Source organism: Elgaria multicarinata, chromosome 1 (genome assembly GCF_023053635.1).
Source record: "Elgaria multicarinata webbii isolate HBS135686 ecotype San Diego chromosome 1, rElgMul1.1.pri, whole genome shotgun sequence".
Classification (NCBI taxonomy): domain Eukaryota; kingdom Metazoa; phylum Chordata; class Lepidosauria; order Squamata; family Anguidae; genus Elgaria; species Elgaria multicarinata.
Window position 1 is genome coordinate 83,199,467 of NC_086171.1, and position 13,196 is coordinate 83,212,662.

Consider the following 13,196-nt stretch of genomic DNA (forward strand, 5'->3'; position numbering starts at 1 on the left):
AAGCCCACCAAGTCTCTGGTTTTGCTCCTCCGCACTGCTGAGGCCATCAGAAGGAGAGGAGACCACAGCCCTTGCACTGTGGCCATGACCTGCTGACTTTGCAACTAAGAACCTAATGCCTTAGTTTCCTGTTTCCCTCCCCTCCCCTATTCCCTTTCCTTTATGTGTGCCATGTCCCTTAGATGGTAAGGTTGCATGTAAGGATTATCTTATTTCTGATCTTTGTAAGCCGCTCTGGGAGACTTGCCTGACAAGTGGGATAAAAATGCTTTGACTGACTGCGTAAATTAATAACATTATTATGACTTAAGATCTATAGGCTAGTTGGTAATCTAATTACTAACTAGCCTTTAGATCTTAAGTCATAATAATGTTATTAATTTACGCAGTCGGTCAAAGCATTTACCTCCTGTTTTAATGGCTAAGCAAGTAAAAATTATAGCAAGATTATTATTTTTAAATATTCTACTGTGCATAATTTCATTTTATAATCATACTGATTTTTAACAGCAAAACATGAAGTACCTGGCTTGAGTTGAATTGTATTTGCATTAAAGGAGAGCCTGCTTTATTGAAAGCAAAGATAATGCGTATAGTACTCTCACAATTATCATGGCTTATTATATTTCTGGTGGGTAGCATTGCTCTTGGAAAAGCACAGCATTTCTGTTGATTAAAATATAACCCAAATTTACTGGCAAGCGCTCCAAAAAAGCCAAAATAAAAATCTTTCCAGTTGAATATGAAGAATTTACATTCCAAAGAGTCAGACATCAATGCCGTGTACAACTAACAATAGCTTGATTGGCGTGTTACACTTGTATTCAATGGTGGTGCCATCCACTGTAATTGTAGTGTGTGTGTGTGTGTGTGTGTGTGTGTGTGTGTTTTAATCATACTTGATTCCACCAAATCTTTTTTGAGAGTTTTATTGTTATTGCTTGCTTTGTTAATTAGTTCCTCTGAAAACTTGCTAATAGCTTCTGAGCACTGGAGTGAAGTGTAAAGTGAATGTTATGTTTAATCACATCTATAAGTGTTTTGGGGGGTTAGTGCTTTACTAAAAGGAGAACTGTCTGTTTATGAATCACTGATATCTCTTTTACCTCCTAGGGAACCCTCACAGTCAGAACATCAGCAGCAAATTGACATATAACACTATCGAACATGTCCGATACAGGTACATTGACATTCAGTTTATGTGCTAGGGGCTGAAAATGCTTAAATATATTTATAAGGACTATCTGGTTAATGAAGTCTTATTTGGAGGGTCCCTTCCAGGTGCCTCCACTATCTGAGGTAAGGTAGGTGGTGATCAGAAAGTCTTCTCCCAGGGATGCCTACATGGCAATTGCTTTGTTATCCTTCAATTCCAGGCAAAGATGTTTCTATTTTCCGAAGTCTTTTTTATAGTGAATTCCTATGCATGTCTACTCAATGAGTTGCTTACTCTCTAGGTAGGAGGGCATAGGAAGTCAGCCTGAATTTATTGTTTTAAGATGTTGTAATCTAATACATTTGGGTTTTATGTTTGTATTTTACCTCGTTTTGTAAATCACCATGGAAGCTCTCTTGAAGGGCAATATATAAACAAAAAAATATAAAAGTGATAACTGGATGATATGTGAAGTTAATCTTAGTTTTTTATCAGGCTGTGGTAGTTTTGTTGTTAATTGTTTTTATCTGTTTCAAACTGTTTTAAATTTTTGCAACTTAACAGAGCAATCTTATGGACCCTGTCAGAGTATCCCAAGGACCATAGGGTATGGATTCCCCCTCTCAAGGCTGTAGACATTCCTATGACCTCTGGAGGGGGAATCTGACATTGGCCATGACCTTGCTCCCTTGCAGCCATCCTGGAAAGCACCATGGCAGCTGCTCTTCTGAGATTGCAAAGGAGACCTTAGAGGAGCTCATGGAAGGAGGAAAGGGTGGCATTTCAGTGGGTGGAGATAAGAGGTCATATCCTGACACCTCTCCATTGCCACCCCCCGCCCACTGCTAGTAAATGAGCTAGACAGGCTCAGAGGCCCATGTAGCTGAATTTCACTCTTTTTTGAGGAGGTGGGAGGGAGAATCGCCTCTGTCTATCCTACCCTCTGTTCCTACCACCCTGCCTGGCTCTTGCTGGCAGGAAATAGGATAGAGGGAGGGCTCTGATCTTGGAGCCCTCTGTGTATCAGGAGCACATTCCATAGGATTGTAATTTAAAGGTTTTATATTATGTTGTGGACTGCTCAGGGAGCTTTAACTATTGGGTGGTGTAGAAATGTAATGAATGAATGATGGCACAGACTGGGCTTGCCATTAATTCAAAGTAGCTCAATACTACATCTGTTTGAGATAATCTGGGATGCCACTTAGGCCCTGCTTGGCATTTGTGTTTCAGGCTTCCTCTGGGAGTGAGGGTGGGGTTGGTTGGTCAGGATCCCCTATATCTCCTGTTTGCTCACTGGTTCTTTACCATAGGTGGCCAATTTCTGGCCTTCCAGATGTTTTGACCTACAATGCTAAAGGGCTGGTAGAAGTGGTTGGCCCAAGCATCTGGAGGATCACAAGTTGCCCACCCCTGTTCTATACACTGGAGGCCAAACTAGACATGACATGACATGTGAATAGTCTCACAAAGGGTTTTGTTTTAACTTCCAAGTTCACAGCCAGTTCTAACTTTTATGTTCTTACCTCTTTGCCATAGTGTGCCACTTGGAACCAATTAAAAGCAACAAGAGTGCCCCAATCTTTTTCTTTCTCATCTAAGTAAGTCCCGCTGATCTCAATAGAAGTTTTCCACATACTCATACTTAGAATATTATTGTTGATGTAGGGGGAAAAACAGTTGACTAACATCAGTGCCCTATCACTGCTGGTTTTGAGATCATTCAGGCTGTATTGAAACTTTCCATGGTTTTGCTCTCAAATGTTAGTAGTGTTTGTCTCAAAACAACAGTGTTGCAACCGTTGACATACATGACAGTCTCTTTTGACCTTTAACGCACGGTAAGAAACATCTGATACGGTCCCTGCTTAGTATTGGTTTGTCCTTTTGAAAGGTCACTAAGTAGAGACTGTACAAAGGAACGAAACGAGAGCTCTTAAAAGCCCTGTTTCAAAGTTTGGATGACTCAATTGCTAATGCTTGGTTAAAAAATTCCAGTAGGTTGTCTAATTCATTCTCTATTTATTATTCTTTTTTTAATTTTTCCTTTTGTTTAATTTTTTTGCCTCTTTTATCCTAAAGCGAATAAATTTAATAAGAAATATCCCATGGCTATTTTTAATGATTTAATCCAATGCAGTTTTTAAATGAGGGTTTTACCCTGAAAAGCGGTCTTTAAATCTATTAAATAATACATAAATGCAGAATTTTTGTGCAGGCAAATGAGAGGCTGCTGGGCATAAGCCAGAAAACTGCCAATGCAGTGCAGCCTTTTTCTCCTGGGTGGTTGTGCTACAATAATGTCCAAGTATAGATTAGCAAGGTGCCTACCTGGAGCTAGAATAGCAGTTATGGGAATGAGCTGTGAGCTCAGAAGTCCTGGCTCTAGTCTCACCACAGCCTTTAACTCCTAAGTAGTGCAGCAGCCCTACCTTACCTCCATGTTTATCCAGAATCTGAAGTAGGTGCTCTTGCTTGGAGCCTGGTGCTCCAATGTTACTGAGATACGTTCAGCTGAACCCTTTGCCTTCTGAGCCATGTAGGGTGGGCAAGTGTCCTACTTTACAGAAGACAGCCTTCTATTTTGGAGAGCTGGTAGAAGAGAACCTTCTATTTGAAGATGTCCTCTTTGTCCAGTCTGAGTATGGTTTAAAGTCAAAGAACCATAAGAGGGGAGAGAGCAGGGGCATTGAAGTTTATTTATTTATTTCATTTATATCCCGCCTTTTTTCCTCAAAGGAACCCAAGGCGACATACCTAATCCTCCTCCTCTCCACGTTATCCTCACAACAACAACCCTGTGGGGTAGGTTGGGCTGAGAGTATTTGAGTGGCCCAAAGTCACCCAGTGGGTTTCCATGGCTGAGTGGGGACTAGAACCCAGTTCTCCTGACTCCTAGTCCAACACCTTAGCCACTACACCACACTGCTCTGTAACAGTTGTCACCTGGTCAGCAGACTGAACAGGCACACAGGTCACCTAATTAGTCTTCCCCACTATGATGAGATGTTCCGCATTTCTATTTAAATAGATGTCATTTCTTAATTTGTACCTGAACAGAAATGTTTGCATATGCAAATGTTATGCAAATTGTTGTTTTTGGCAATGTGTAAGTGACTATGTGCCAGGAACTTCCAGGGAAGTGAGGGGGCTTGGGAATTGGGGTCAGGATGAAATTATGAGTTCCTTTTCCTTATTGAAGGAATCTACTCCTCTGGCCTCAGAGGAGCAGTGGAGGACATATTGCTGTAACATAGCTCCACTTAGATATTTCCATCAGAATCCTACTGCTGAACTGTGCACTAGTTGAAGTTTCCAAATCATCTTCAAGAGCAGCTCCATGTATAACACATTACAGTAATCCAACTGGGAGGTTACTAGACCATAGATCCCCCAAACCAGAAGACCCCTATTTTGTAAGCAAAGAGAGGTAGGACCTATGCACATGTCATGCCTGCCTATCCTATCCTTGGCTTGCAGCCGGTCCTCAGCTGTGAGCATTTTCTTGACCTGATAGTCTAGTAGTTTTTCCATTTTAAATATTTGGTGATTGTTGCTGTGTTGATATGAAAGAACAGGAGATCTAAAAATGGGGAAGATTTTATTGGGCTAATTCCTTTGGTGCCAGAGTATTAAAGTTTTTATATTATATACAACATTAAGCAGAATGTAAAGAGAGCTAATTTTCATTAAAGTAGACCACAACGTTCATTACAAAAACACATGATCTCGGCCCCTTCTAATAACCATGTTTAGTACTTCAGATGCAATACAATAACCAGCAAGGGGTTAAAAACACTTACAACACAGTACTGTTTTTTCACCTCTTGGGTACAAAAGAAAACCATGTACTTGTTAAGAAACAGTCTGGGTGACAACTTTTGATTTGGACAAATCTTGAATAATATAACCAGGCGTTCTTGGCTCATTAAGAACTTTCTTTGGGGCTGGCCTCCTGCCTCCAAACTTCATCTCATTATATCATTCTAAAAATAGCCCCTGGTCCAGAGCAGTGAACTAGGAGTGGATCTGTGAGAGGAAAGGCAGCAGTTCTGGTCTGTGCAGAGACAAGGTGCCTTTCTTCCCCAGAATGCTTGCCTTCTTGGAGTTGCAGTGTATGTGCTCCTCTTATCGAAGAGTAGGGCAGATTCCATATGGAATAAGGAGATCCATGTGAGCAAGAGTGTAACTCTCTCACACACAAACATAAACAGAGCTTGCATTTTGCAAGCACAACTAATGCCTTCCACTGCAGAACTCTTCCCTCCCACCTGCCACCTAATTTGAGCTGGTTCATGCATGGGAAGGAGGAGCTACTACACCCTTCCATTCCATGATATGGCGTTGGAGAAGCTACTTTTCAGAAAGACTTCAGGACCTGGGTTTTGAGGAAGAAAGGTAAAAAAAAACCACTTCACTTTGGTGACTTTTCTTGAAATTGAGTATCTTTTAGATCAGGGGTGGGCAATATGTAAGCCAAAACATCTAGAGGAACACAAGTCCCTTCAGCCCTCACCATTGCCCATACTGGTGGAAGTTATAGGTCAAATTTCTGAAGGGTCACAAGATTCCCCACCCTTGTTTAAAATTGTGTGTGCGTACCAAACTTCAGACGTCTGTCTTTAATGAAAGTATCCTTATAATTGGTGCTGGCCCAAGATATTTTGTTTCCCAACACAGAGCTCATTCATTCATTTCTTTATTTACAGTCAACAGACCAATATAAAACAAGAAGATACACCGTTATATAAAACAATACAAAGTAGGGATAAGGAAAGAAGAGGGAGCTCAATTGGCATCCCACCACTTTAAAAAGTCTTTCTAACATCATTTTGTCACCATTCCTTCCTTCATCTATGCCTCCCACCCTTTCCTAGTGCCACCTGTAGCAAGTCACTTCGCCCTGCAGTGTGGCAAGGATGGCCCTGATATATAATTTTGGGACTAGGGCAGGATCTGCACTACTGCTTTAAAAGGATTTATAACATTCATGACAACTGTTGGGGCCCAGGACACACTCCATATACAGTTTTCAAAGTGTCATATCCTGCCTGGTGTAGATCTGGCTTCAAGATCTGGCTTGGCAGTGTTCATGATCATCTTCCTATGAGGTAAGTTAGGCTGAGAGTCAGTAACTCATAGTGAGCATCATGGCTGAATGTTGGGCTTATTCCCAGGTCTTCCCAGTCCAACACTCCTAACTTCTACATAAAATTCTCTCTCACTTCCCAAAGTGGTGAGTCATTTTCTGGGACAATACTGCCCAAGTCAACTTTCCTGTGGATGAGAGAGCACTGGAGACTTAAGTTCTCTTTGTTATATTTACTTTATGTTTAAATATACCTTATACAGAGCTCATACTTGTTCCCTAAAGTCCCTAAAACTCCCTAAACTGAAACATACTCCCTAAAAGTCCCTTTTTTTTAATCCTAGGTCCTTAAAGTCCCTAAAAATGGGTATATGCATTTTTTTGAATAATTTATGTAAATTTTTATTATTTTCAGTATAATTTTTTAGGCAAGTTGCAGCAATTCAGGCCCGATGTCTTTAAAAATTGGTAAATTTCAACCTTTCGTCCCGGGCATGACGTTAAACTTCAGGGCCCTTTCCCCTTGTTAAGGGTTGGGGGTTTTTTTGCCCTGGAGGCTTTCCTCTTTGGTTAGTCAACAAGTTGACAAAAGAAAACATTAAAAAAACCGTGAAATAAAACTTGGATCCTTACAGTTGAAACTAGCATTACAAGGAGCTGAGGTCTGTTCAACTGCTTCAACTTCAACATCAGAACTTATTTCTTCACCATTAGAGAATGCAGCTTCAACTTCAACAAGCAATGAAGAATGTAGGCCTGATTCGGGTCAGTCTACAGTTGGAATTCTTAAGATGATAAGTGAGAAGGATGCCTCCATTTCTGCAGAACTGATCCTGGCCATGAAATATGTTATTTGTCACTACTCTTATGCATCTTGCTCTAATTTCAAAGAAACATTTCAAGCTATGTTCCCTTGACTAACATAAGAACACAAGAAGTGCCCTGATGCTGGATCAGACCAAGGGTCCATCTAGTCCAGCACTCTGTTCACACAGTGACCAACCGGCCATCGGCCAGGGATGAACAAGCAGGACATGGTGCAACAGCACCTTCCCACCCAAGTTCCCCAGCAACTGGTGCCACAGGCTCACCGCCTCGAATACTGGAGATAGCACACAACCATCAAGGCTAGTAGCCATTGATAGCCTTTGCCTCGAGGAACTTATCCAACCCCCTTTTAAAGCCATCCAGATTGGTGGCCATCACCACATCCTGTGGTAGTGAGTTCCATAACTTAACTATGCGCTGTGTGAAGAAGTTCTTCCTTTTATTTGTCCTGGATCTCCCACCAATCAGTTTCATGGGATGACCCCGGGTTCTAGTATTTTGAGAGATGGAGAAAGATGTCTTCCTATGCTCATTCTCCATACCATGCATATTTTTGTACACCTCTATCATGTCTCCCCTTAGCCTCCTTTTCTCTGAGCTAAACAATCCCAGTTGAGTAACCTTCCCTCATAGGGGAGATTCTCTATCCCCTTAATCATTTTAGATGCCTTTTTCTACACTTTTTCCAGCTCTGTAATATCCTTTTTTAGTTGTGGTGACCAGAACTGTACACAGTATTCTAAGTGTGGTCACACCATAGATTTGTATAAGGGCAGTACGATACTGGCCATTTTATTAATTCCTTTTCTTATAAAGCCTAACATGGAGTTTGCCTTCTTTACAGCAGCCGCACACTGAGTGACCATTTTCATCGAGCTGTTCACCACAATCCCAAGGTCTCTTTCTTGGTCGGTCACCGCTAGCTCACATGGCACCTACTTTACTGCCTTTTTGGCACCAGGCAAAGACCTTTTTATTCTGACTCTGCAAGGTTGCTGACCTGGAGAAGAACTTAAAGAGTTAATATGCATTGAAAAGAGTTTTTAAAAAAGTTTTTTGGTTTGACCTTAACCGGCTTAGTATTAGGTTGTGTTGTGTGTGTTTTTTAAAACAAAACAAAACACCAACAACATTCTTTGGAGTGACATTTTTGTTGTTTCCATAGTTTTTATGAGGTCCCTGTTTTGGTCCCTTTGTTTGACCTGAAAGTACCCTAAAGTCTCTAAAATAGACCTGAATACGGAGTATGAGCCCTGCTTATATAAACCTTCTTTTAGTGGGGGAAGAGTGAAGTGCCATCTTCTCCAAGCTGTGGTGGGTATCCCATTCAAACACACATTGGGATTGCCAAGTATCACCCTATCCTCCCTCATTGAGAAAACATCAAAGATCTATTCTAGGCAATTAACCAGCAGTGTACTTAAGAAAAGAATCCTCTTGGCCATCAGGTATAACACTATGTGAAGGCATGTTGAGATTGGCACATTAAACCCAATTAAGTCAAAACATATCTAAGGATGTGCATCCCTAATTTTATTCCCTTGCAATTTTTGCTGAGATGTATTCCAATTTCGTTGCTCATGTACAAATGGATGTGGCTGGACTAGATGTTGTTGTTGGTTGTTCTTCAATGCATATAATGGTCAGTGAAGGCATTGATTTTATGCTCTGTGATTTCTCAGAAGTGTTGTACTGGCACAGTTCCTGTTCATTTAACTACACAAATCCATTTAGAAGCAGCTGTCAATCACTGCGTACAGATGAGGGCTAATAAACTGAGACTCAATCCAGACAAGACTGAGATGCTGTTAGTAGGTGATTCCGCTGACAGGATGGGGGGTGTTCTACCGGTTCTGGATGGGATTGCACTCACCCTGAAGGAGCAGGTTCGTAGTTTGGGGGTTCTTTTAGACCCATCATTGTCACTTGAGGCTCAGGTGACCTCAGTGGCACGGAGTGCCTTCTACAAACTTCGGTTGGTGGCCCAGCTACGCCCCTATCTAGACAGGAATAACCTGGCTTCAGTTGTCCATGCTCTGGTAACCTCCAAGTTAGATTACTGCAATGCACTCTACGTAGGGCTGCCTTTGAAGATGGTTCGGAAGCTGCAGCTCGTGCAAAATGCAGCGGCCAGATTGATTTCGGGAACCAGAAGGTTTGACCATATAACACCTGCTCTGGTCCGCTTGCACTGGCTGCCTGTATGTTTCCGAGCCCAATTCAAGCTGCTGATTTTGACCTATAAAGCCTTACACGGCTTGGGACCACAATACCTGACGGAACGCCTCTCCCAACGTGAATATACCTGGTCACTACATTCAACATCTAAGGTCCTCCTCTGGGTGCCTACTCCAAGAGAGGCTCGGAGTGTGGCAACAAGGGATAGGGCCTTTCGGTGGTGGCCCCCAGACTGTGGAATGATCTCCCTGATGAGGCTCGCCTGGCACCAATGCTATCTTTCTGGCGCCAGGTTAAGACTTTCCTCTTTGCCCAGGCATATGGCGGCACATCCTAATTACCCACATGTTTAGTTTTTAATCGGTTTTTAATGCTTTATGTGTGTATGTTCAGTGTTTTAGAGTTTTAAATTTTGTATACTTGTTTTTACCTCAATTTTAGAATTTCTGTAAACCGCCCAGAGAGCCCTGGCTATGGGAGCGGTATATAAGTGTAATAAATAAATAAATAAATAAAATATATTGATTTTGGTTGAAGAACATTCTGCCACCTGGTAACAGGAACTGCACAAAATATGGTACGATAAGTTAAACAATAGTAGCAATGAGTGAGACCTGTAACAAAATGTTCCAGTGTGGACTGCTCCTGTCAGGGTTCCGGCCATGCCCTCTTCCAGAATATTCCATTCTTTCTCATCTCAATTGTAGGTTTTATGCTCTCCCCTTGCCACAGTCAATCAGCATTCTGTGCCTCATTGAACAAAGTCAGTCCCCACTAGACTGTTTGTTGTTGTGTCGTGTCCCCGCCCCACACACATTAGAACCACCCTAATGTGTATTAGTACATCTGTAAACTTTAGGGATCCCCAAGCATGCTAATATTTCTCTCTTGTGTATCGGAGGTACTGTTCTGACTACATAAGGATCCACACTTGGAGAATGAGTTCACTATTATTAATATATAGGATTCTGAATAAGTCTGGAGTTAAGTCCTTTAATGCTGCATTTGTCTAACAAGGCATTTAGGATGGCAAAAAAATAATCCTATAAACATATGGCACTTTGTAGTAAGGTATCTAAAAATTCTGTTGCTTATAATGATATTTCCAGGGGATTATTCATAATGCCATTGATATGCACGGTACTGCCATACAGAGAAGCAAAAAGTCAGGTCCCTGCCCTAGGGTATATACAATCTAAAAAATTCAGCGCATGAGGAAAAGAATGGTAGCAGAAAGAAACTTAGCAGGATGTGTAAGCACTCTGGTGAAAAGAGCTTGTTCTGGCTGTGACTAATGATTCCTATTGTGAATTGTAATGTTGTACTGTTTGCAAATCTCTGATTTTCCGAAGCACTTAGATGGAATCCGTGTTCAAAATCATATCTAGGCTATTTGAATCAAACTTCAGCTTTTCATTTCTGTGAGAGTAAATGCTGATATAAACTTGTCCCACTTCTTGAAGGAAACTTTCTCTTAAGAAGATTAGACAAATTTAGACACTGATTTTTGCGTACAAGGATTATGCAAAAACAGCATTGAAAAATGTGTTCGTTAGCAAATCCCAGTTGCAAACTAGTTTTGTGCTTAAAAAAAAAAAGTTTGCAAGGAATTGATTTGAGCCTGAACTGACCTCATTATTTATTTATTTATTTTAAAGAATTGGGATGGGGGGGGGGATCACATCTCTGTCTAAAAATAAAATTCTTTTTGCTTCAGAGATAATTGCAAGATTGTATATGTCTAGGTAGAAAAATAGCAGACCTAAATTTTTGTAGAGTAAGCTAGAACACTGCTGAGTGCAGTCTGCAAAGGGAAACTCATCACTATTGCATATACAGCTGTGCCCATTAGGAGGATGGAATGGCTAGGAGATGTATGCTACTAATCTTTCAATTCAATGGCACAATGTTTGTTTTGAAAAGATGATGTTCTAATTGGTGGATATGTTGGATGCAAATAGAATAAACTGGAGTTGTAAAATGTATGTTTATGGGAGACGTAAAAAGGTTTGGTCTGAAATTTGATGCTGGTGGAAGAGGGAAAAGTTCTTCCGTATGTGCCCTATTAAAGAACGAAGTTGGAGAATATAATAACCGACACACCTAGTTCAGTTTACAGCAGATCAAATGTTGCAATCTTTATCAAATTAAATGTTGCAATCTTTATCAAATTAAATGTTGCAATCTTTATTAAATTTTCAGCCCAGCACTCCAGCCTATCAAGATCACTTTGAAGTTTGTTTCTGTCTTCCAGGGTGGGATAGCTAATACCCTGGAAGACAAACTTCAAAGTGATCTTGATAGGCTGGAGTGCTGGGCTGAAAACAACAGAATGAAATTTAATAGGGATAAATGCCAAGTTCTACATTTAGGAAATAGAAACCAAATGCACAGTTACAAGATGGGGGATACTGGGCTCAGCAATACTACAAACGAGAAGGGTCTTGGAATTGTTGTAGATCACAAGCTGAATATGAGCCAACAGTGCGATATGGCTGCAAGAAAGGCAAATGCTATTTTGGGCTGCATTAATAGAAGTATAGCTTCCAAATCACGTGAGGTACTGGTTCCTCTCTATTCGGCCGTGTTTAGGCCTCACCTAGAGTATTGCGTCCAATTTTGGGCTCCACAATTCAAGAAGGACGCAGACAAGCTGGAGCGTGTTCAGAGGAGGGCAACCAGGATGATCAGGGGTCTGGAAACAAAACCCTATGAAGAGAGACTGAAAGAACTGGGCATGTTTAGCCTGGAGAAGAGAAGATTGAGGGGAGACATGATAGCACTCTTCAAATACTTAAAAGGTTGTCAGGACATGGAATAACGGGCTCAATTTAAAGGAAGCCAGATTCCAGCTGGACATCAGGAAAAGCTTCCTGACTGTTAGAGCAGTACGACAATGGAACCAGTTACCTAGGGAGGTTGTGGGCTCTCCCACACTAGAGGCCTTCAAGAGGCAGCTGGTCAACCATCTGTCATTTATGCTTTAGGGTGGATTCCTGCATTGAGCAGGGGGTTGGGCTCAATGGCCTTGTAGGTCCCTTCCAACTCTGCTATTCTATGATTCTATAAGGAAATCTGGGATTATGTACTTACTGGGTATATGCCTTTCAAGGGCATGAACGTAAAGCGGCCATTCTTAATCTTTGTGTACTCTAAACAATGATGAGTTTGTTCTCTGGGATTCTCTTACATTGTGTTTGGCCACTTAAAAGTCTTCTTTATTGAAATTCAATTCCTTCTACATTGGTACTGGACACTGAGGGTAAAGGGAAAATTAGAAGCATTGCAAGAAATGGAGCTTCTGGGTTCATCATTGCCACTTAAGGGCCAGGAGCGCCTTTTATCAGCTATGGTTGATACAGCAGCTGTGACCCTATTTGCGTAGAGATAGCCTGGCAACGGTTATCCCCGCTCTGGCAACCTCTTGGTTGGATTACTGTAATGGCTACACATCCTGTCTGCTTAGATCTTAGTTTAGTTCAGGTTAAGGGCCAAATTCTTTCATCTTAAGGGCCAAATTCCATTTTGGAGAAAGTCTTGGAATTCTAGTCCAGTGGTGGGTAGGAGCCAGGGGCATATGGGGTGGGGCCAAAATACTAAAAATACTAGCGTATTTTAGCTTAAAGTTCCTACTGCTCGTAAGTAAGCCTTAGGAGAGGCCTTTCAACCGTTTAAAATGGGGGAAAATGTGCAAAAGCTGAGAAACCACCAAATCCTTGGTGGGTAGGGGAAACAGGGTGGGGTCAAAGAAAGGGGACATGGCCATCTGGGGAATCACAGTGAGCTGGACTTGGCCCGCAAGTGGACTGGCTTTGGCCCATGGACCTGAGGTTGGACACCCCTGGTTTCAGTGCTGGAATAAGAGACAGTAGCCAAGTAGTATAACATAAGGAGTGGGTGAAATACCTCTTCAGCGTGGCTGTTTTGTTTTCCTCCTTTTTTTGC

At 41.5% G+C, this 13,196-nt stretch overlaps 1 protein-coding gene across 1 annotated transcript in view; it reads left to right on the forward strand.

The window, feature by feature from the left end:
- The window catches only part of MOCOS (molybdenum cofactor sulfurase), a 148,021-nt gene that overhangs the window by 19,724 nt on the left and 115,101 nt on the right, over positions 1-13,196 (forward strand). Inside the window, exon 3 of the mRNA XM_063131242.1 lies at positions 1,114-1,180. Coding sequence (XP_062987312.1) covers positions 1,114-1,180 — 67 coding nt within the window. The remainder of the gene's footprint in view (positions 1-1,113; positions 1,181-13,196) is intronic.